This window comes from Arachis stenosperma, chromosome 5 (assembly GCF_014773155.1).
Source record: "Arachis stenosperma cultivar V10309 chromosome 5, arast.V10309.gnm1.PFL2, whole genome shotgun sequence".
Classification (NCBI taxonomy): Eukaryota; Viridiplantae; Streptophyta; class Magnoliopsida; order Fabales; family Fabaceae; genus Arachis; species Arachis stenosperma.
In genome coordinates, this window is record NC_080381.1 from 127,252,967 (window position 1) to 127,279,102 (window position 26,136).

The window sequence follows — 26,136 nt, forward strand, 5'->3', positions numbered from 1 at the left end:
ATTTTTATAAATGATTGAATTTTTATAAAAACTAAAAAAAGTTATAAAAGAATATTGATAGATGTTAATAAATATAGAACATAAATAAATAAATATTTATTTTTATATAATATATTTTAAATAAATACAAAATATATTAATACATAAAAAAATTATAAATATTTCTATTAATTGAAATTAATTAATGATATGAGTAACATTTTTATTACATTAAAAATAAATTCATATTAAGATGTTATTTTTATTGTAATAAATAAAATATAAAATAATTCATATTTTATATTATTTGGCATATAATATATTATTTTATATTAAAATTTAAATATCTTAAATAACTATATTTGTTAAAAATAATATAAAATTATATAAATAAAATTTATTTTTGTTGCATTGCTAGTGTAAAATAATTTTGTACATACATCTAATTATATAGCATAACATTAGCAAACATAACTATATTTTATATTGATAACTTAAATAATCATCTAAGAGAACAGATGTAATTGAATGATTATGTAAAATCATAAATATTTTATACTATTAGTACATCAAAATTAAAATCATACAAATATTATTAAAAATAGCTTTTGTTTAAAGAATACATATATAATTACATAAAAATATTGATTTTTTGTATAAAAATTAAATTTTAATATATTTTTTTAGTTTTTAATTTTTTTTTAATTTAAAAACAAATGTTAAAGAGAGAGTGAAATAAAAAATAAATCAAACTAAATGACCTAATTTAATACCGGCTCTGCTGATATATAGGCTACTTTTAGTAAACTCCAACCCAAATTTATCTACTTTCCAACTAGTTTGGACAAACAGCAAACTCCAACTCTCACAAACGGACAAAATGGTGGACTGGTTGCATGATCAAGGTGCTCTTCTTTTACATACTGTCTACAGACACTATTTTTCTTGAATTTAGACTGTTTATATTTTTTTAAATTATATCTTAAAGGTTTAAAATTGAGGAACAAAATGTTCGATATTTATGGAACATGTGAACAGCTTCCTATATACACCTTAAAATAATACAAGGATAATTTACATATTTAAATTAACTCTATAATTAATATTAATATTTTTTTTTATGTAAACTGCATTTTATCAAAAACGGCTTTTATCTATAGCGGTTTATAATTAAAAAGAAAATCATTATAAAGAGATAATAATATCATTTTTATTTTGATAATGTTACTTATCTTGTTTTTTAAAAATTAATACAAAATAATCTTATAAAGAACGATATTATTCAAAAATATAAATTTAATTAATCATTGATTTTCTTTGCATATAATTTTAAATGAGTGGTATAGGTAAATGATAAGTATGCTAATTGCAATAATTAATTAAAAAAGATAGATAATAAACATGTTATATATTTAATTAATTATCGTAGTTATTATTTTTATTTTTTTATAAGATCTTTAAAAAATAATTAAAAATAAAAATATAAATCAAATAAACTATGTTTTTAATCTAAAACTTAATATATGAAATTCTATAAAATTTGCATTTTCGGTTAGTTCATATATTTGAACTAGTAAATCATCCGATAATTTCTATAAATTTTATAAATTTGATATATTAAGAAAATAATTTAGAATAAAAACATAGAGTTCATTTTATTTGTATTTTTATTTTTTATTTTTTTTTGTTTTTAAAATTTTATAAAAAAAATTATAATAATAACTACAATGATCAGTTAAATAGCATATTTATTATCTATTATTTTTAATTGATCATTGTAATTATTAGCATGTTCACAATCTACTTATCACTCATTTAAAATCTATTCTATTATATAAAAATTGGATGTCTGTATTTAATGATGAAGCTGACGTGACATGCTTTTGAGAGTGTTTTCCGATTTAATTTATTTGATTTGATTTGATTTGATTATATATTTAAATATTATAATTAATATAATTTAGATAATTTATTATCATTTATATTACTTAATTAATTATACTACATTAATTATAATTCGTTCTATTAGTGAATTAATCTTCTTATTTATAAAGTCTAAAGTAAAATAAAAGTTTAAAATAAAATAAATAAATTGTTATTTATTCTAATTAAATTTATTTATCTACTACATATCAATTAACATTAATTTATAATACATTAATTTATAATCCTTTGACTTAAAAAAAATGAAAGCCCAGCGACCGGTTTGGACCGGACCGGTATACATTCGGTTTGCCTAATGCGATGTCGTTTTGGGGGGAGGAATAACGCGTTAGTGCGTTACTGATTGCTAGCCTCCACTGCCGCCGAATGGAGTGACCGGTTGCCGCCGTCCGTGTCCGATGACTCTTTCTTTGTACTGTCGGTGTTTTCCAAGTCAGATCCCCTATTTGATGTCTTCTTCATCACTCGGCGCCCATCCTCCGTCGGATTCTTCCTGCTGCTCGTGGTCATCTTGTCGCCGTCGTCTCGGCGTCATTATCTCGAAGGTCAGTGGCTTTGGTGTGCACCTGTTCTTCGATTTTCATTTTATTCTCTGAATTTCTGTTCTGAAATCAACAATTTATTGAATGATTATTATAGGATTTTGTGTTTTGCTGAAATCTTTGAATGATTATTTGATTTATGAGTTCTGACTCTGTTGTACTGATGCTGCTTTGTGTATTTTGTGTTTTGTGTTTTAGATTACACGGAACAAAAAAAACCAATTACTTGGAACACTTGCACACAAACATGCCCAGTCCTAATGAATCCTTGGTTGGGTCCTTCCCCTGTTCTCAGAATCTTGGCTGTAATCATGGTAAGTCTCTAAACTATTTAATTAATGTATGTAATTTAAAACCCTAATCCCAAATTGCATGCGACCCATATGTAATTAATTTTATCATACAATTGATTCTATTTTTGATACGTCTTTTCACGTAATTTTTTTTATTTTGTCTAAATCTTATATATTTTTTTTATTTGTCTTATGTTGCAATATTTTTTTTGGAGTCAATAAAAATCAATTTCTTAGATTTTAAATTATAGAAAATATGATACTATCCTCTCAACACAATCTTTGGTCATATATGGAAGGTACTGATAACAAACTTTTTGGAAATTATATCATATTAGGAAACAAAAAATTGGTGCTATATATCAAATTTAATTCTCATAACGCCTTTAGTCTGTACCTCTTGAAATTAAAATAGCCTATGATTCCAAATTTTCTACATCAAATACAAATTAATTTAAATGAGAGTACGTAGGAGTACAGACGGAACTTGAAAAAAATATTTGAAGAGGCAAAAAATTTTAATAAAAAAATATATTAGTATTTATATTAAAATAAAATTTATAAATATAATTATTTTATTTTTAAATTTATTATTAATATGTAGGAATACATATGGTTAAGATTAACAAAAAAAATAAATCTAAGTTTGATTAAAAAATAAATCAGAATTTTCTACTTAATATAATTTAAAAAAATTCATTTTTACATTACTTATTTAGTTTTAGTATATTAAGTAGAAAATTCATTTTTACATTACTAATGTATGTAAATATGGTGATTTCCTCTTTAGCATATATTGCTTCTTATTTTGATTTTTCAGAATTAAACTCTAATTTGCCATGTAAATGGAACACAGGAAATGTTTGCCGTTGATTTCTAACCTAATTTTGAATTTTATTTTATTTATTGATTTATTGATTTATTGATTTTATTGATATGATTCAGATTCTTTAATCCTGAATAGTCTAAACATTTTCTCTTTTTTTAGCTGGATTTTAATAGGAACGTAAAGATTCTTGCAATCCTTATCAATACTGGGGTTGAACAGTGCTGTGACTCTCTATAAATTTGGCATAGGTGATCACCACATTTGTTCTTTATCTACACTGAAATTCAGTTTATTTGAGTAATTTTGTAGTGGCAGGTAGCAATGGCAGCTAGGTGAGTTCATGTGCCATGTGGATTATTTCACAATAAGTTTTTTTTTTATCTTTCACTAAATATGAAGTCTTTGATTTTTAGGTATGATCTCATCAAGTGTATCAATGCTGGTCCAGCGCATAAGGTGTGGAAGCTCAAATTACGTGTCATTAGACTTTGGACCGTTTCTCAATTTGCAAGATCTGGGATGAAAGCACCTATTGAGATGGTTGTCTTTGATGAAGAGGTAAAATTTTCTCTTTTCATTTCAGATTTATTTTGGTAATGACTGAGCAATAAACCTTATTTATCTATGACTCTATAAAATTAATGCATTCAGGGAGATACAATTCAATGCACTGTAAAAGACATATTTGTTCCTATCTTCGAGGGCTTACTCGCTGAGTGCAACGTGTACGTGGTCACTAATTTTGGAGTTGCTTTGAATACCATCAAGTTCAAGCCTACTAGACACGAATTTAGGATCCATTTTAAGAGGGACACGATTGTGCGTCCGGTACAAGATTCTTCAGTTCCATTGAACGGATTTAATTTTGTTCCGTTCAAAACAATTCAATCAGAGTCTAAAGAAGATGGTTATTTAGTTAGTAAGTACTTTGTTAGATTAATCTATGATGCATGTGTTGTTTAATTCTTTAAAGTCTAATTTTTTAATCCTATATATTATTTTGCACCATTTGCTGTCTTTTTTTATTATGAGCATATAGTGGACAGATATGGATTCAATTGATGGTTGTTGCTATTCCTCTCAAGTCTCAACTATTGTAGATTCATATAATATTAATCTAAAATTTGTTTCATTGAGATATTATATTAAGGAAGAATTTTTTTTATTATTCCCTTCCTGTAACAAATATTCCCTTGCTGTAATTTTATATTAAGAAATAACATAATTTCTAACTCAGTTAAATATTGTTTCATTTGAATTTTGTTTAATAAAAATATTTATATAATCTTGTGTATTATCTTTATAATGTCCTATAATTTTGTTTCTTCAGGAACTTCGATTTCTAGGCCCTAACTATTTATTAACAGTTTTTTATATTTTTATTTTTAAGAGAATTTAAGGGATCTGATTTCAACATGAATAAAATGCGTTGATTCCAAAGAGAAAAATTTGGGCATATAGAATTTTGTTAATCATTAGATTGGTGCCTTTATTTTGTAGATGTGATAGGTCAGCTTGCTTCTAAGGGTAACTTGGTCGAATTCACACGGGACGGGAAGCCGTCAAGTTATATCACCATAGAACTTGATGATCTTGAGTAATGCTTAATATCTTTTTGATAGTGGCTTTTGTTTTAAAATCTTATTTTGAAATTTTGTGTCTCTCTTTAATCTACAAGAATTGCTATTTCTTATAGGGGTGGACAGAAATTAAGGGTAACGTTGTGGCAGTCTTTTGTTTTTGAATTGCTCAAATATCTAGAGGAACACCCGTCTCTTACCTATGTGGTTATTCTCCAAATGGGCAAGATGAAATTTTATAGTGGTTTGTTTATTTGTTTATTTTACTGGTATTTGAATGCATGTTTTCTGTCATCATATGCTTATGGTATTTTCTTTGTTTTGTTATGTCTTTTGTAGGGGTCATGGGTGTATCTAACACAAACTACAATTCGAAACTGTTTATCAATGTTGAGTTTCCAGCTGCCAGGGATTTCTTTGCGAGGTACAGTGTATAGATCAGTATTGTGGTCAGCAGATTATTTATACAATGCTTTTGATTATTAAACTATTGACAAATTTCATAATTTCTGATTTAAAAATGCAAGGGTGAACAAATTGGATCCTGTTGACGGACAAGGCATAATGCCGCTGGTCTGTGGTCAACCTGTTTCAGATGAGGAGGATTTTTTGCGTCTGTTAGTCTACAAAACAATTGCAGAGATAAAGGAGCATAATCAGGTAAAATTCTTTCTTTATTAGTCTTCCTTTTTTATTGTATTTTTTTATTGTATTAGTTCTAATGTTTGTTGGATCATAATCTCAATTGTTGTATTGTACTCTCCTATCCATCGATTTTAGGATGCTGTATTTGTTACAGCCGGGACGATTAAAGAAGTTGAGACTGAAAATCGAATAGGCACACTTCGGTAATTTTCATGCAACCAGTCAAATTTTTTAGTTATTTTTTATCTGTGAGAGAAAATAACATAAATTTTTTTTTCGCAGTTCCAATGAAGCTATAAATGAGCGGGATAGGGAAATTGTGGCAATATTAAGAAACATGCTAGATAGATATAATAGTTTGACAAAGAGTTTTCGCTATGCAAGAGATAGGTACCAATAGGAAAATTGCACAAACATAAAGCTTAAGTTGATTAGTAAAAGGACTACAGATGGCAGGACATACAACTTGCCATCTGCATCTGAAGTGGCTGCATTGATTGTTGGCGATGTCGAACAACTTAACAAAGATAGAGATATTATTATAGAGAGTCAATCTAGAAAGCTCCAGCGGATTGATGTTTTTCATCCATCTTATTTAGCCTTGCAATATCCATTGTTGTTTCCGTATGGGGAGGATGGATTTCGTTTAGGTATTGCAACATCAGATTCTATCTCCCCTAGACCTACAAAGAAAAACAAAACAATCACTTTGCGACAATTCTTTGCTTTTCGACTACAGAAAAGGACGGGTGAATCTCCGTTAATTCTGAGATCAAAGAGATTATTCCAACAGTTTCTGTTAGATGCCTACACAATGGTGGAATCAGAGAGGTTAAAATTCTTTAGGTGTAAACAACCACAGTTGAGGGTTGATAAATACAAATGTCTGCATGAAAGTCTTATAAACGGAGATGTAGATGCTGCAAGGCTTGACAAAAGAATCATTCTTCCCAGTACTTTTACCGGTGGACCTAGGTATATGATGAATAATTGTAAAGATGCATTTGCAATTTGCAGATATGCAGGATATCCTAACTATTTTATCACCATGACCTGTAACCCTGAATGGGATGAGATAAGAAGAGAAGTGACTTCCATTGGATTGAAGGCAGAAGACCGTCCTGATATATTGTGTCGAATTTTCAAGATCAAGCTTGATGGTTTGATAGATGACCTCAAAGAGGGAAAAATCTTTGGCAAAATTTTGGGATGTAAGTCTGTGTTTATGCAACGCTTTATTAAAATCCTATGTTGTAATGCTTTGCTCATTTGTCTTTTTCAATTTTCAGACGTTTGCACCGTAGAGTTTCAAAAGAGAGGGCTTCCGCATGCACATATCCTTTTATTCATGAGTAACGAGTTCAAGCCACAAACACCAGATGACATAGACAAACATATAACAGCTGAGATTCCTGATGAAAATGAAAGGCCAAATCTACATAGAGCTGTTCAAAATTACATGGTACATGGTCCATGTGGTCCGTACAACAAGAATTCACCTTGCATGAAGAATGGATCCTGTTCAAAGTTCTATCCTAAAGAGTTTAGACAGCGAACACTCATTGATGAGGGCGGATTTCCCAAATATAGGCGTACTGATAACGGTCGAACAGTGAAAAAAAGGGAATGTGTACTAGACAATAAATTCATTGTTCCGTATAATCCAGAATTGTTGCTCAAGTTCGGGTGCCACATAAATGTGGAATACACATGCCAACAAGTTCTATTAAGTATCTGTTTAAGTATGTACACAAGGGTAATGACCGCGTAACAGCTACTCTATACAATGCTGGTGATCCGTCAGAAGCCACACAAGTTGTTGACGAAATTAGGAATTACTACGATTGTAGGTATATTTCGGCATGTGAGGCAGTCTGGCATCTATTTGGATACGAAATCCAAGAGAAAGAACCATTTGTGATTAGACTTCCATTCCATTTGGAGGATGAGCAACCTGTGGTTTATGGTGAAACTTCTAATGTGAATGATATCGTCGAAAGAGCAATATCTCATAAGTCCATGTTTTTGGGATGGATGGCAGCGAACATGTCATATCCTTATGCTCGAAGTCTGACTTATACTGAGTTTCCAACCAAGTTTGTTTGAAATGACGATTCTTCAAAGCGGTTTCCTAGAAAGAAAGGCTTCGCAATTGGAAGGTTGACTCATGTACCTGCAGGTAATGACGAGTTTACATTCAATTTTGATCTTACTTATTTAAGGATTTAAATTTAAAATCTTAACAGCCTGTATCCATGTCCATTTTATTCAATTTATCTACACTAGAAAATAAATGTTCAAATAACTTCCAACAGTTATAATTTGTAGATTATACGATTTATTATTTTTCTATATTTTTTAGAAAAATTATTCTTAAGCGGATGTGAAGCTACATAATAATTAAAATAGCGTAGCTTAATCCATTTAATAACTTAAGAGTGGGATTTTAACTAAGTTTTTTGCAGCAAATACCGAAGAATATTACCAACGACTTCTCTTGAATACTCAAAGAGGATGTACGAGTTTTCGAGATATAAGAACAGTTGGAGGAACAATTTATGCAACGTGTAGAGATACATGCTTCGCCCTTGGAATCTTGCAAGATGACAAAGAATTCATTGATGCAATTAAGGAAGCAAGCTCATGGGCCTCAGGATCATATGTTAGGAGGTTATTTGTCATTCTATTAACATCCAACAATATCTCAAGACCAGAACATGTTTGGGATAGATGTTGGCATGAACTCTCAGATGATATTTTGTATCGACAGAGAGCCGTGATGAACATGAGCGGTGAGTTTCTATTAATTACAACGATAAAAGTTCTTCCTTATTGATCATTTTTAGTTTGATTGAATTTTTATGGTATCGTATAATATGCAGAGTTAACAATGTCAGATGATGAGATTAAACAGTTGTGCTTAATGGATATAGACAAGATCTTATATTCCTATGGTAAAACCTTGAAAGGCTATCCTCCTATGCCTTTAGCAACTGAAGTTGATAATTCTTTGTTAACCGAAAGGGTTATAAGGGAAGAGCTAAACTTTAACAGGGATGATTTAAAGAAAAATGCCTCAGACATGTTAGCCATCACAACACCTGAGTAGAGATATGCATTCGATAAAATTGTTACAGTTGTGTATTGTGATGAAGGGGATTTTTTCTTTGTGTATGGTCATGGAGGTACTGGAAAAACATTTCTCTGGAACCTTATGTCTGCTGAGATTCGCTCAAGGGGTGATATAGTGTTAAACGTTGCTTCGAGTGGTATTGCATCTTTACTTCTTCCCAATGGAAGAACGGCACACTTAAGGTTCAAAATACCGCTGAATATAACTGAGAATTCTGTATGTAACATCAAACCTGGTTCCCCTCAAGCAATGTTACTGTTGAAAGCCAAACTTATAATTTGGGATGAGGCCCCAATGGTTAGTAGGTACTGCTATGAAGCGCTTGACAAATGCTTGGGCGACATCATGAGGTGTTCTCCAACATATAGCAAAGATTTGCCCTTTGGAGGAAAAGTGGTTGTACTAGGTGGAGACTTTAGACAAATTCTTTCTGTCATTCCACGAGGATCGAGACAAGATATCATTCATTCAACCGTGAATTCGTCTTACCTTTGGAAGTTTTGCCAGGTGCTCAAACTAACAAAAAATATGAGACTCTCTGTAGGGACGACTGCTTCAGATCAAGACGAGACAGAGCAATTTGGTGAGTGGTTATTGAAAGTTGGTGATGGTATAATAGGTGACAATATGGATGGTGAATCTGAGATATGTCTTCCAGGAGATATTGTTATTCCTTCTTCGGACCAGGCATTTGATGAGTTAGTTCATTTTTCTTATCCAAATATTCTGGAAATTATGTCCTCAAAGGATTTTTTCAAAGCAAGAACTATACTGGCTCCCACACTAGACATCGTTGAAGAGGTCAACAACCATCTGATGGCTATCATTCCTGGAGGAGAAAAATTATATCTTAGTTCGGATTCCATATGTATGGATGAAGGGAATATGGAGAGTCAACTAGATCTCTATGGTCCTGAATTACTGAATAGCATAAATTGCTCTGGTTTGCCTCCACATAAATTAATACTCAAGGTTGGTGTTTCGGTGATGTTACTGAGGAATATTGACCAATCCAGTGGTCTTTGTAATGGTACAAGGCTACAAGTTAGGAAACTTGGAAATCATGTCATAGAATGTGAAGTCTTAACGGGTAACAATGTTGGTCATATTGCTTTGATTCCAAGAATGAATATGGTACCAACAAATGAAACCGTCCCAGTTAGATTCCAACGAAGACAGTTTCCCATAATAGTATCGTTTGCCATGACAATTAATAAGTCTCAGGGACAAACTTTATTTCATGTTGGATTGTACTTGCCCAGACCAATTTTTACACATGGCCAACTATATGTGGCACTTTCAAGAGTTAAGAGTAAGAGAGGTTTAAAAATTTTACTTATGAATCACGTAGGAATGTCTGCAAATTCAACTATCAATGTTGTTTACAGAGAAGTCTTTGAAAAAATAGTATTCTAATGTAAATATTTTAATTTTATTTTAAATTCTGTATCAGTCTATAATTATTTTACTTTAAAATATATAAAATAATTATTACTTCTTTTTTTAAGTTAAACTTTGATTTTGATAATAATTTTATAAATATCTTAAAATAATTATTATTTTGTATTTTTGTTTTAAGTATCGAAGCATATAAATTTTTTTCTTACTTTTATAAATTTTTCCGTGCTGAGCACGAGTTTATACACTAGTTATATATATAAAAAAACAATGATCAATTAAATTCATATATTTGATAATGTCATTCTTTATATAATTTTAATTTAGCATTACGTACATCTTGTATGAAATTGTAAGAAAAAAGTTGATTTTCTCCTATTTTTTTGTCATTGTAAACAGCTATTCAACTGGAATTGCGTGTAATTTGCTGGTGATTTACATGTAATTTGGTATAATGCTACAACTTGTAGCATAATTAAAAAAAATATACGCGCATGTAAAAGAAAGTTATTTTTTGTATTTATGTAATTTATGCTGAGAGTTGATTTAAATATGTAAATTCTCCCCTCCTCCCAATTTCACTCATTTTTTTTGTTTTAAAAGAAATCGAGTGGAGTCTAACTTTTGTTTTTCAATTCCAATCGAACCCGTCTAATTTAAATGTTTTATATTTGTTGTGTAATCTTTTGTGGAAATATATATTTGTTATGCATTTATATTAATAAAGTTATAAATTTGAAATAGCCTCCAACGGGTCTGTCTAGAAACAAGATAGACAACAAGCACTATAATTTTAGGAAAAGTCTAGGGGCTAGCAGTTTTATTGAATTTTGGCCAATATATAACTAGCAGAAAAAGGTGAGCTATTGGATGAAATCTCACACCATCAAATCATCATTGATGGCTAATTGATAGCTAACAATTACAAAAATTACTAGCCCCTAGCATTGCTTATAATTTTATTACAATTCAAAGACATAAATGTTAATCCAAAAAATATATGCACTATCATGAGGTTTAGAACTCTTCATAGATTAGATCTGATTTTCAGTATTAATTCACATCCAATTTAAAAATCGCGAATATAAATCCAATTCACAAGAATATCGGATTAGATCTGCGCACTTATATGATTGGATGCGGATTTTGTGTAAGTATCTAATATCCGTGGATCCACAAAAATAAATAAATAAATAAATATTTTTCTTATATTTTATTTCAATTAATAATAATCATATATGTTATATTATTTTAATTTTATTATTTAAAAAAAGTATGTCTAATTTTATTTTAAGAGTAAACATATCTAAAAAAATAAAAAAATAAATTTCATTAATATTTTTGAATAAAAATAAGCTTTTAAAAATATTTTTGTGTTTTGTGGATATATCTGATATCCGATCCGATTTGATCCCCAAATATATGGATCGGATCGAATCCAAGTTTAAAAACTGCAGATATTAGATCCAATTCGATGATTTTATTATCGATCGGATCAAAATTTTTGTCGTATTCAATCCATGTTCATCTCTAATGAGGTCAGATTCGAATTCTAAATGTCCATTAAAAATGTTGAGCTAACTTTCCTCTTGAAACTATGATGAAAAAAAGAAAAAAAATTGAATTGAGTTTAAGTTTGTCTTAACTTTTTTTTTTAAATTAAGAGTGAGACTCGAACTTACAATATGAGGAGACTATGACATTTGAAATATAGCTCATTGCCTTAAATTTGTCTTAACTTAACAAGTCAATAACTAATAAATTATTCATGATAAATTTGAGTTTTATTTAAAGTGTTTTTACTAGTCAATAGATTATTATATATATATAAAGCAAAATTCAACGTATACTTATTTAGATAGACGAGCGAGCAACGGAACTGATGGTTTCAGTGGCTAAGAGAAGGGGGTTGAATCTTAGCCCCTTTTTCGCTTCTGAACACTTGCTGGACTTTGTAATACTTTCTGGAGACTTTTTTATTTTTGTCTCGTCCCTAGCCACGAGACTTTTCTTTTTGTCTCGTCACTTGGCATGAGATATTTTTTCAATTTTAGCTCCTGTGCAATAGAAACAGAAATGGAGTAGAAGAGAGAGAAAATTACACCCAGATATATCCTGGTTCAGCTGCTAAGTGCAGTGCAGCCTACATCAAGTCTCCATCACAACAATGATGGAATTTCACTATAATCTTCTTGATTACAAACTGTAAAGTGCTAACCCAACTTACAAGGGGATTCTCACAGAATCATGAAACACAACATAGATGAACAAAGGAACTCTAAGAACATCTATGGCTTTTTCTTTTAATTTTGTACTCTCTACCTTTTTCCGCTCTATGCCTTTTTCATACAAACCTCACTGTTTGCCTTTTTTCATGAGACTCAAGACATGACAAAATTAAATAGAAAAATTACAAAATAGAATACATTGAAGGAGAAGAAAATCTGTAAGCTTATGTAGCTATGAGAATCCTGTGCCTTGCACTCTCACTGGTTACTTCTAACTCCTTGAATCAAACCGTGGCTGTTCACCCCTTTTATAGAAGAGGGAAGCCTCCACAGTTTAAACCAAAACCCAAGCTTAACTTCTTTTCCTTCACACATAACCGGTTCGGCCAGAGAGAGAAGAGGTAACTCATGTAAAACCCAACATGCAAATACCTCTAGTTCTTCCTTGGTCATCAGACTTCATCAATCCGAGCACTCCATCCTTGGCTTGCTTTCAAGATGGATTTCTGGCCCTTGATGCTTCATGATGATGATGGCTTCATCTATACCAATCTCTGCCTCTTTCATCACGTAGCCATCCTAACTACCTTCTGTGGTGGTTGAGTAGAATCAGAGACAAGCCATGCCTCCAAGAATCTCCTCCTTGGTAGCCAAGATCTTCTTCTTTCTTTTTGGGTATGAAGAGCTCGAGATTACCTCACCAAATCTTACCATTTTTGGTGAAAATCTCAGCCACTACATACTTTATGTTTTCTTTTTCTTGCTACCATCATCACAATGGCTTCTTGCTTGCAACTAGCTTCTCTGTGATTTTTACTGATAGCTTGCTTTATCCCTCCTTTCCTGCGAGACAAGACCGAAAGAGAGAGGAGAGAGAACAAAGAAAAGCTTGCTATGTAACTAAGGAAGAAAATGAAAATGAGTTAAGTTTAATTACTCATGCCTAGTCTCTGCTTCCTTTACTTGTTTCTACCATTTTCTTCTCTGACAGTGAGGTGACCAAATACAAAGAGAGAGAAGAGAGAGTAGAAAGAAGAAAAACAATGGAAGTAATGTGTGATATAAATTATAATCAATTAAAATCAATTAATCCCACTTCTCATGCTTTTGCCTTGTAACGTGCATATCTCAATAAATGCCATCAAATCAATTTTCATATTTTTCTCTTTCCATTTACCAAGGCATTAAACACAATTGAATAAATTTGAAATCCATTCCTTAGTGGAAGATTGGTGTCCGTGGAAACATGCAGCTATATAACAAAAATTGGATTTCACCATGATGATAAAAGAATAGCTTAACCGTTGGGTCCCATTTCCTTTTTAATTTTGGACCAACTTATTTGGTCTTGCACCAACAATTGATTTGGGCTTACACCATTAAATCTGACCCAACTATCACAATAAAAAATTCAGCCACATATTCTTAGATATATTTTTGCACAAGGCTGAATTTTATTTCTCCATTGGGCTTGCTATTTTTTTCGGCTCGACACAAAATCTGCACAACAAAATTATTAACTAAGCAAGTATGAATTAAGATCAAATTAATAATTTTGTAATTAATTATTTTTAATAAAGTTTGTTCATCATCAAATTAAATTAGAGTTTTCCAAACTCATCAATCTCCCCCTTGATGACAAACATTATTAAAAATTGAAATGGAAAGAAATTAAAGATTAGAGTATAGAATACTCCCTTTGAATATTTGAATTTCTTCCCCTTTCTAATTGTCACATGGCTCCCCCTTAATATATACCATTTTTACCAAGGGAAGCTTTATACCTGTAACAATTTTATCAAGCCTAAGGCAACAATGTTATTCAACATATTCAATGTAAGATGTTGAATGGCTTGATTTATGAGCAGAATTGAATGATAATCAAAACTCATTTGTTATCAATAGTTTGATTTTCTGCTCAAACTCAACATAATCGACCAAAAAAATATTTTTGAAAATGAATTGCTGTTTAAAAATATTTTCCAATCAAATCAGAGCAACATACTTATGGTAAGAAAATATTTTTAATCACGGCATGATCTCAGCAATTTTCAACATTTATTTTCATACCCAATGCTTAAAGGAACTGCCAAAAACAAAATATTCAGCAAGCATGTTTACCAAGATGAGGAACGGGTCAGAGTGAGGTCAAAGAGATTTGGTGGGGCCCAAAATAATTAACTTTAGTTCAGTCTCCCCCTGTATTATGGCCCGTTCAACACATCCTGAAATTCGTCTCCCGCTTTCCTACGAGACAAAACCAAATAGAAACAAAAAGTTCACAAATTCTCAACAGAACTTAATTCTATCATTCCCAAACTGTTTCTTAAGGTGCAGAATTTGTCTTCACATAAGGGCTTAGTGAAAATATCCACAAGTTGATCTTCGGATTTTACAAATTGAATATCAATAGTTCCTTTTTGCACATGTTCTCTAATAAAATGATATTTAATTTCAATGTGCTTTGTTCTTGAGTGCAAAACAGGATTTTTTGAAATATTTATGGCACTCATATTGTCACAAAACAAGGGTATACTATTGATCTTTAATTTGTAATCTTCCAACTGCGTTTTTAACCAAATTAATTGAGAGCAACATGCAGATGCAGAAATATATTCTGCTTCAGCTGTAGATACAGCCACAGTTGCTTATTTTTTGCTTGACCACATGTTGAGTGATCTCCCAAGGAAGCAATACATGCCGGATGTGCTTCGTCTATCCACTCTATCTCCCGCATAATCTGCATCACAAAACCCTACTGCACAAAAATTATCAGATTTTGGATACCACAAGCCATAATCACTCGTTCCCTTAATGTATCTAATGATGCGCTTAACAGCCGAAAGATGGGATTCTTTTGGGTGAGATTGAAATCTTGAACATACACCCACACTTTGAACAATATCCGGTCTAGAGGATGTAAGATACATTAGTGAACCAATCATTCTTCTATACCGTGTTTCATCCACATCTTTGCCATCATCATCTTTTTCAAGTTTAGTGTTTGGATGCATTGGTGTTTCCATTGGTTTGGAGTTTTCTAGGCCAAACTTTTTGATAAGTTCTTTTGCATACTTTCCTTGGTGAATAAAAGTACCACTAGGAGTTTGTTTAATTTGGAGGCCAAGAAAGAAGGTTAGCTCTCCCATTAAACTCATCTCAAACTCACTAGTCATGAGTTTTCCAAACTCTTCACACAAGGACTCATTGGCCGAACCAAACACAATGTCATCCACCTAAACTTGAACTAAGAGAATGTCATCATTAGATGCCTTAATAAATAAAGTAGTATCCGTGGTACCCCTTTGAAATTGATTTTCTAACAAGAATGCACTAAGCCTTTCATACCAAGCTCTTGGAGCTTGTCTAAACCCATAAAGAGCCTTAGAGAGTTTGAAAACATGATTTAGAAAATCCTTATATTCAAAATCGGGGGGTTGAGCCACATATACTTCTCTATCAATAAAGCCATTAAAGAAAGCACATTTAACATTCATTTGAAACATTTTAAAGCCCTTATAGACAGCATAGGCAAGAAGCAATCTAATTGCTTCCATTCTAGCTACCGGAGCAAAAGACTCATCAAAATCTATACCCTCTTCTTGATCGTAACCTTGGGCCACTAGTCTAGTCTTGTTACGAACAACTTGTCCATCCTCACCAAGTTTATTTTTAAACACCCACTTAGTACCCGTAACTTTCTTACCATCTGGATGAGGTACTAGTGTCCAAACCTCATTCTTGTCGAATTGAGCAAGCTCCTCTTGCATGGCTTTCACCCATGATGGATCTTCAAGAGCTTGTTTGACATTGTTGGGTTCCATTTGTGACAAGAGTGCAAAGTTACTTGGTTCGGATTGTCTTTTGGTTGAGGATCTTGTTGTCACTCCTTGGGAGGGATCACCAATGATGAAGTCATGAGGATAATCCCTCACAGACTTCTATTCTCTAGGCTTCCTTTGTGGTGTTGAGCTTTGATGAGTTTCTGTTGGTCTCACTGTTTCAGTTTCTCGTGCTGGCTCAGGAGACAAAATAGAAATGTCTCCTCCATTCTGACGAGACAAAATTGGACTGGCAGATTCTTCATTTTGAGCAGACTTGGGATTTTCTTTGCTTGTTTCAGCTTCTTCACATTCTAAATCATTATCTATCATAGTACTGGAAATTAAATTAGAATCACAAAAAGTAACATGTATGGATTCCTCTATGGTTTTATGTTCTTTAAGGTAAATCCTATAGGCCTTGCTAGTGGTGGAGTATCCAACAAACATTCCTTCATAAGATTTTGGATCAAACTTACCAAGATTTTCTTTGTTGTTAAGCACAAAACATTTGCATCCAAAAACATGAAAATACTTAAGATTTGGAGGGGTTCCTTTCCATAGTTCATAAGGAGTTCTTTTCAACCCTTTTCTAATTATTGTCCTATTCAAAATATAGCATGCTGTATTTACAGCTTCAACCCATAGAAATTTAAGAACCTCATTCTCACATAACATAGCCCTTGTCATTTCTTGAAGGCTTCTATTCCTTCTTTCAACAACCCCATTTTGTTGAGGTGTTCTAGGGCATGAAAAATTATGAGTAATTCCAAAGTCATCACAGAATTTTTCAAAGTCTTGGTTTTCAAATTCTTTTCCATGATCATTTCTCAAATGGGCCACTTTAAAATCTTTTTCATTTTGAATTTTCTTGCAAAGGGTTGAGAAAGTACGAAAAGCATCATTTTTATGAGCAAGAAAAAGTACCCAACTAAATCTAGAGTAATCATCTACCACCACCAAGCCATAGTGTTTACCTCCTAGACTTTGAATTCTTGTTGGACCAAAAAGATCAATGTGTAACATCTCTAATGGCCTTTTGGTTGAAATTCCATCTTTTGGTTTAAAAGAGGATTTAACTTGTTTGCCTAATTGACAAGCTTCACAAGTAAGATCCTTATCAAATTTGATTTTAGGAATTCCTCTAACCAGATTTTTCTTTACTAGCTTAGAAATTTGGTACATGCTAGCATGACCCAACTTTCTATGCCACAGCCATTTTTCATATTCAAGAGATGTAAAACATATTACGTTTTGTTCTTTCAAGTCCTCAAGAGTTAATCCATACACATTGTTGCATCTTTTGGCTTCAAAAATAATATCCCCAGTTTTTTCATAAATAACCAAACACACAAATTTTCTAAAAATCACTTCAAATCCTAAATCACTCAATTGGCTTACACTAAGTAAATTATGTGTCAAACCATTTACAAGAAGTACATCATTTATACAAGATGAAAAGCTTTTACCAACTTTTCCAACGGCCACTATCTTTCCTTTACCATCATCACCGAAAGTGACAAGTCCTCCATCATATTCATCAAGCTTTATGAAGAAGGTTGTCTTTCCGGTCATATGCCTAGAGCATCCGCTGTCCATGTACCACATATTTTCTTTCTTCTTGGATGCTAGACATACCTACAAAATAAGCTCAAGTGACCTTAGGTATCCAAATCTTCTTGGATCCTTTCACGTTAAACCATCTCCTATGTCCCAAATCATTATAATCAAAAATAACTTTGTAGACTTTATCACCAATCATTCTTTCACCAAAAAAATACTGAATGGAAAAATGACTGTTTCGGTTGTATAGCCTACAAAACCTTGGAGCTGCTGTTTTGTTAAAGTAGGTGGGATCTTAAAACCTTGTGTCATTAGAGGAAGAAGCTCCATTTTTAAGAGAAGGTTTCTTATCAGATTTATAAAATCCCAAACCAGCTTTATCAAAGAGTGGTTTTTGACTAGCTAATATTTGATTTAAATTTTCAGAACTTTGAGTAAACTTGGCTAAGTTATTTTCAAGACTTTTAACCTTTTTTTAGCAACTCTTCATTTTCCTTGAAACTGTTTACATATGCAACTACCGAATGATCACTTTCACAACTTCTAAGTTGAGCTTTCAACTGCTTATTTTCTTCCACAAGATCACAAGCAGCTTCGGCCTCCCTTAGCTTTTCTTTGAGAAAATTATTTTTAGCTTTAAGAATGACAATTTGTTATTCAAGATCTTGATTATCAAGCAAAAAAACATCTTTTTTTTTCAGAAAGGTGATCTATCATAAGAAGAAGGTCTTCAGTGTCAGAGTTTTGAAAGAATACCTGATCTATATGATTTGCCATGAGACAAGGCTGTGACTTGGTCTCAGATTCTTCATCACTGTCTGAGTCATTTTCCAAGTCTTCCCATGATGCCATCAGACCCTTCTTCTTCCCGCTTTTTTGCTTATCCTCCTTTTTTAACTTGGGACAATAAGATTTGAAGTGTTCCATTTCCTTGCAGTTGTAACAAGTTACTTTGCTAAGGTCTTTCTTCATTTTCCTTGAGCTGCTGCCTTTGCCTTAGCTTTGAACTTTACCATTTTCTTGAATTTTTTGGCAAACAACACAAATTCATTTTCAGAGGAGTTATCACTGGATTCATCATCCAGGGGGTTAGTTACAGAAGAAAAAGCTATTCCTTTCTTTTTTGACTCTTTTTTCAAATAAGTGTTTTCAAAAGCAAGAAGGTTTCCTCTCAAATCATCAAATGTCATGGAATCAAGGCTACTGCTCTCAGAAATACTTAAAGCTTTTGTTTCCCACTCTTTAGTGAGACATCTCAGTACTCTTCTCACAAGCACAGATTCAGAATGTATTATTCCCATAGCATCCAAGCCAACAATGATGATGTTGAACCGTTCAAACAGTTCATCAATGGATTCTCCTTCCTTCATTGCAAATATTTCATACTCCCTGTTTAACATGTCTATCCGAGTCTTCTTTACAATGGTAGTTCTTTCATGAGTGATTTACAATTTATCCCAGATTTCCTTTGCTGTTGTGCATCGTGATACCCGTCGGTACTCCTCGAAACTGATAGCACAATTGAGTAGATTTACGGCCTTGCCATTTAGCTCTACTTTCTTTCTATCTTCTTCGGTCCAGCTCGCTTCCGGTTTAAGAGTGACTACTCCTTCAGCACTTGTGTTGATTGGAAATTGAGGACCCTCCAGGATAAACTTTCATAGTCTGTAGTCTACTGCTTGCACAAAGATCTTCATTCTTTCCTTCCAATAGGTATAGTTCTTTCCATTGAAAAGAGGCGGTCTGTTGCTTGACTGTCCTTCTGTAAGGTTGTAGGACACCAGATTTGAGCCACTACTTTCTGCCATGAGGATCTTTTCTCCAAGCTGCAAAGCTTGATCTCTTTGAGACCAAGCTCTGATACCAATTGATGGTTTCAGTGGCTAAGAGAAGGGGGGGTTGAATCTTAGCCCCTTTTTCGCTTCTGAACACTTGCTGGACTTTGTAATACTTTCTGGAGACTTTTTTATTTTTGTCTCGTCCCTAGCCACGAGACTTTTCTTTTTGTCTCGTCACTTGGCACGAGATATTTTTTCAATTTTAGCTCCTGTGCAGTAGAAACAGAAATGGAGTAAAAGAGAGAGAAAATTACACCCAGATATATCCTGGTTCAGCTGCTAAGTGCAGTGCAGCCTACATCCAGTCTCCATCACAACAATGATGGAATTTCACTATAATCTTCTTGATTACAAACTGTAAAGTGCTAACCCAACTTATAGGATGATTCCCACAAAATCATGAAACACAACATAGATGAACAAAGGAACTCTAAGGACATCTATGATTTTTTCTGTTAGTTTTGCACTCTCTGCCTTTTTCTGCTCTATGGCTTTTTCATACAAACCTCACTGTTTGCCTTTTTCCATGAGACTCAAGACATGACAAAATTAAACAGAAAAATTATAAAACAGAATACATTGAAAGAGAAGAAAATCTGTAAGCTTAGGTAGCTATGAGAATCATGTGCCTTGCACTCTCACTGCTTACTTCTAACTCCTTGAATCAAACCGTGGCTGTTCACCCCTTTTATAGAAGAGGGAAGCCTCCACAGTTTAAACCAAAACCCAAGCTTAACTTCTTTTCCTTCACATATAACCGGTTCGGCTAGAGAGAGAAGAGGTAACTCATATAAAACCCAACATGCAAATACCTCTAGTTCTTCCTTGGTCATCAGACTTTATCAATCCGAGCGCTCCATCCTTGGCTTGCTCTCCAAGATGGATTTCTGGCCCTTGATGCTTCATGATGATGATGGCTTCATCTATTCCAATCTCTGCCTCTTTCATCACGTAGCCATCCTAGCTACCTTCTGTGGTGGTTGAGTAGAACCAGAGACAAGCCATGCCTCCAAGAATCTCCTCCTTGTTGGCCGAGATCTTCTTCTTTCTTTTTGGGTATGAAGAGCTCAAGATTACCTCACCAAATCTTACCATTTTTGGTAAAAATCTCAGCCACTACATACTTTATGTTTTCTTTTTCTTGCTACCATCATCACAATGGCTTCTTGCTTGCAACTAGCTTCTCTGTGATTTTTACTGATAGCTTGCTTTATCCCTCCTTTCCTGCGAGACAAGACCGAAAGAGAGAGGAGAGAGAACAAAGAAAAGCTTGCTATGTAACTAAGAAAAAAATGAAAATGAGTTAAGTTTTCTTACTCATGCCTAGTCTCTGCTTCCTTTACTTGTTTCTACCATTTTCTTCTCTGACAGTGAGGTGACCGAATGCAAAGAGAGAAAAGAGAGAGTAGAAAGAAGAAAAGCAATGGAAGTAATGTGTGATATAAATTATAATCAATTAAAATCAATTAATCACACTTCTCATGCTTTTGCCTTGTAACGTGCATATCTCAATAAATGCCATCAAATCAATTTTCAGATTTTTCTCTTTCCATTTACCAAGGCATTAAACACAATTGAATAAATTTAAAATCCATTCCTTAGTGGGAGATTGGTGTCCATGGAAACATGCAGCTATATAACAAAAATTGGATTTCACCATGATGATAAAAGAATAGCTTAACCGTTGGGCTCCATTTTCTTTTTAATTTTGGACCAACCTATTTGGTCTTGCACCAACAATTGATTTGGGCTTACACCATTAAATCTGACCCAACTATCACAATAAAAAATTCAGCCACATATTCTTAGATATATTTTTGCACAAGACTGAATTTTATTTCTCTATTGGGCTTGCTATTTTTTCGGCTCGACACAAAATCTGCACAACAAAATTATTAACTAAGCAAGTATGAATTAAGATCAAATTAATAATTTTGTAATTAATTGTTTTTAATAAAATTTGTTCATCATCAAATTAAATTAGAGTTTTCCAAACTCATCAGGAACAAATAAAGACGGATCCAAAATCTAAGTAAAGGAGAAAATAAAAATTAAAATAAATCTTGTATGATCAAATATAATATTATACATATAATTATAATTAGTGTTTCTTTACTAAAAAAAATATTAATAAGTGTTTGTCAAATAAAAAAGTTATCTCATTCTTTATAAAAAAAATTATTCTAATTTTAGATTTAATAAAATATAAAATCATATATTTTTTAATTTTTTGTTAATTAACTTGCTTTGTTGATTATTGAGGTGACAATAAGTTATATTTTTATATTTTATATTATTAAAAAAATATGATATAAAATAATATAAATTAATTGCACTAATAATTTTATTTTATGAATTTAAAATATATTCATGAAGAAAATATGAATTATATATTCATTTTAATAGATTTATTTAATATTTATTATTTTAATATTATGAGAAAAATAAATAAATTTTAAATTCATTTACTTTCATATACTATCATATATATATAGAGAGATTTTTTAACATTTAATTAGATGTTGATGTTATTATAAATATTAAAGTATTTTATAAAATAATAAATGTAAAAATTAAGAGAAAAATAATAAAAAAAAGAGAAAAAAACAACCAAATAAAATAAAAAACCAATGTTATTATAAATATTAAACTACTTTTTTATATGGTAATAGGTGTAAAAATTAATTGAAAAAAAAACGAAAATTTAAAAAAGAAAAGGACCTCTAAGTCAAATATAAAAACGAATACAAATGTATTAGTTGAGGTTTGAATCTTACTACATAAACACAACATCCCTTGTACCCTCCACTATAGGCTTCCCTCTACTTATTACCTTCGTTATAATAGAATATAAGAGTTTCAAATTTTTTGGGGGCTAAGGCTACTGCTTACCGTGCTTAAATCCGTCCATGTGAGTAAACTAACTAACTTAAATTGGTAATTATTATTATTATTATTATTATTATTATTATTATATGAGTGTTAATTTTTTTTTATTTTATTTTGCTCTTGTCCCATTGATTATTTTTTTAAGTTAAAAAGCTGATTATGAGATATCGTTCATAACAAGGCAATATCCAACTCTATATCAACGAAACACTGTGACATGCAATTGTCTTTACAAACATGTCTATATATATCACATTTGGAATTTCACTTTAATTTGTTGAGGTTGTCACCTTCCCTAAGTACTAACTCTCAAAATTTGTATTTCTATAAAGTCTAACTAGAATCAAACAAAACCAACCGTGTTCTCTTTCTTTATAATTTCAATGATTAACTTGAATAAGTTCAAAATAGTTTTTTTTTTTTTTTTTGGCTTTCTTTTTCTTTGTCAGGTAGGTAATTTGCAAACAGGCCTTTCTTTTGTTCATAGCCTTTCAATACATTTAACTTTTGACCTTGACACTTCAGTTTTTCATTGATTCATAACCCAACTGCAATTCCTCATAACGCTTTTCATCCAGTTGCGCACACATCAAATTAGGTATTTTCATATATTACAAAAGTAATTACCTTTCAAAATTCACTATTTTAATAGATATCTAAAAGAACTAACAGCATTGAATAATATTATAATAGAGTAAAAAACTTTGACACTTTGTGTAATGAGTAAAAATAGGCTTTGACATCCACATAAACAAGAGATAATAAAAATTAGTTAAGGAAGCAAAAAATTAGTATTAATATCATTTTCTCTTTATCATTTCTCTTTCTATGGAATTAATTCTTTTCTTAATTCTCCCTGATTAATTCTCTCTTTATTTTCTCTTATCTCATTAATTCTTTTCTATTCTATATTCTTTTCTTTTCATCTTATATATTAAACCATTTTTTCACCTTAGTCGATAACAACAATAAAGAAGTCACGCGGCCCATAAATTCATCCCAATAGAATACACAAATTCAATTATAATTTTAGTCTTTATCTTATCTTATTTTTATCTTATCTTTATTTGCTTTTATCTTTTATAGGTCAATGTTTTATATATACTTAGTTTTACCTTTATAGGTTAAAATTTTCAATCAATAAAATTTTTTCATTTTTATTTTTTTTATTATTCTTTCACAATTTTATTATCTTGGCGTATTCTTTATGTACTCTTTTCAAAAAATAATATTAAACTATTCTTTCACCTTAACCTATAACAACAATAAAGACGTCTCACGTCCCACAAATTCAACTAAACAGAATATACAAATTCAATTATAATTTTAGTCTTTATTTTATCTTATTTTTATTTGCTTTTATCTTTCATAGGCTAATACTCTATATATACTTCATTTTACCGTCATAGTTTACCATTTTTAATCAATCAACAATCAATAAATTTTTTTTATTTTTTCTTTTCTTTTATTATTATTACAATTTTATTATCTTTATGTACTCTTTATGTACTCTTTTCGTTTATTATTATGGAATAAAAATTAAATTCTAAAATTAATTAATAATATTTTGATATGGAACAGATATATTAGCATTGAATGCCTTGTGATGACTAATTTTGAGAAAGAAGAGGCACACCGGTAGCTTCAAATATATTTATTATTAATAATAATTTAGTAAATATTTAAAAAATAAATAATAATTTAATAAATATAAACATAAAATACAAATTTTTTAATTTAAAAATAAATTATTGTGAAAAAATAATAATACTATTAAAATAATAATAATACTTACAACTTCATATATAATGCATGAATTAGAAAGTAATGATTGTATATAAACAAACCGACGACCAATAATTCAATACTATTATTTTTTACTCTGATCTTTTTTCAAACAATTTTCTATTTCTATATTTTTATTTTTATTTATATAGAATAAAAAACAAACAGAACCTAAGAATGACCATATAAACGCTAATAGGGGAACGTGGGATTTTCATTTCTTTCTTAAAGCTCCATTTAAGTTTCCCTCCGGGCAATATATAAGTTTCATATTGCAAATACTTTAATTAGACTTTACTTCAATCGTTTTGAAATTCAATTAAAATTTTGGTCTTATATTTGAAATTAATACTAATTTCCACCTAAAAAAATCCAGACAACACATTGCATGTTGCATAGTATTATGTATTTTTACGATCATAATTTAGAATACATAAAGAGTATGAAAAGAGTACATAAAGAGTACGCAAAGATAATAAAATTATGAAAAAATAATGAAAGAAAAAAATGAAAAAATTTTAATTAATTGTTGATTGATTGAAAATTGTAAACTATAAAGGTAAAACTAAGTATATATAGAGCATTGGCTTGCGAAAGATAAAAGCAAATAAAGATAAAATAAAGATAAAGACGAAAATTATAATTGAATTTGTGTATTCTATTAGACTGAATTTGTGGGCCATGAGACGTCTTTATCGTTGTTATGGTCTAAGGACGCCCTCCCAAGCGTCAAGAATACTAAACTTATTCAGATTAAGATGGAAGGGTTGAGAAGACAAAGACTTGGCGAAGATGTCAGCTAGTTGCCCAGGAAATTGGGAGAAGTTTCATCACGCCAACTCGAGCTTTTTGTCAAATCAAGTGACAATCAACTTCTAAATGTTTGGTTCGTTCATGAAAAACTGAGTTAGCAGCAATATGAAGAGCATTCTGATGATCACAATATAAAACTGGTAGACAAATAGAAGAGATGCGTAAAAATTGTAACACATTTAGTATCCATTGAAGTTCACAAGTTGTGCTGACAAGTGCACGATATTCTAAGAGACTAAAGAAACAATAAAGAACTGCCTAAAACTGCCTAAAAAGAAACAATAACCTGTTAAAGATCGCCGAGTGTCAGGACATCCGGCCCAATCAGAGTCATTGAAGGCGAGAAGTTGAATTGCTGATTCCCTTGGAAAAAAAATCCTTTGCCGGGACTAGTTTTCAGATATCGTAATATATGCTTGGCAGCTTAAAGATGAGATTCAGTAGAAGATGCCATGAGTGGACTTAATTGTTGAGTGGCATACATGATGTCCGGTCGAGTAGTGGTGAGATAGATAAGACGGCCAACCAAACGGCGATATACAAAAGGGTCAGATAGCAGGGGACTTTTGTCTTGATATAGTCTTGTGGTACTATCCATTGTAACAGAGAGACAAGTTTAGCACCTAATAAACCAGAATCCTCCAAAAGATCAAGACAATATTTTCTTTGAGATAAGCAAATTCTCTTCCCAGATTGTCAGTACCCAAAATATATTTTAATGGGCCCAAGTCTTTAATTCGAAAGTGTTGGTGCAAAATAGACTTAATAGCAACAAATTCAGAAATAGAATTACCAGTGAGAACAATGTCGTCAACATAGACTAAAAGGATAGAAATTTGATCACCAATAAATTTAA

General features: G+C 31.4%; 1 protein-coding gene and 1 long non-coding RNA gene across 2 annotated transcripts; both read left to right on the plus strand.

Moving 5' to 3' along the window:
• The first annotated feature begins 5,326 nt into the window (after positions 1 to 5,326).
• On the plus strand, positions 5,327 to 5,717 carry LOC130979394 (uncharacterized). Its single transcript, XR_009086641.1, has 3 exons — positions 5,327 to 5,411; positions 5,507 to 5,591; positions 5,695 to 5,717. It is a non-coding gene; the product is annotated as an uncharacterized LOC130979394 (long non-coding RNA).
• Positions 5,718 to 9,026: 3,309 nt separating this feature from the next.
• LOC130981351 (uncharacterized) lies at positions 9,027 to 10,361 on the plus strand. Its single transcript, XM_057904944.1, has one exon. It carries the CDS (start codon positions 9,027 to 9,029, stop codon positions 10,359 to 10,361), a length of 1,335 nt encoding a protein of 444 aa, XP_057760927.1.
• Positions 10,362 to 26,136: the final 15,775 nt, after the last annotated feature.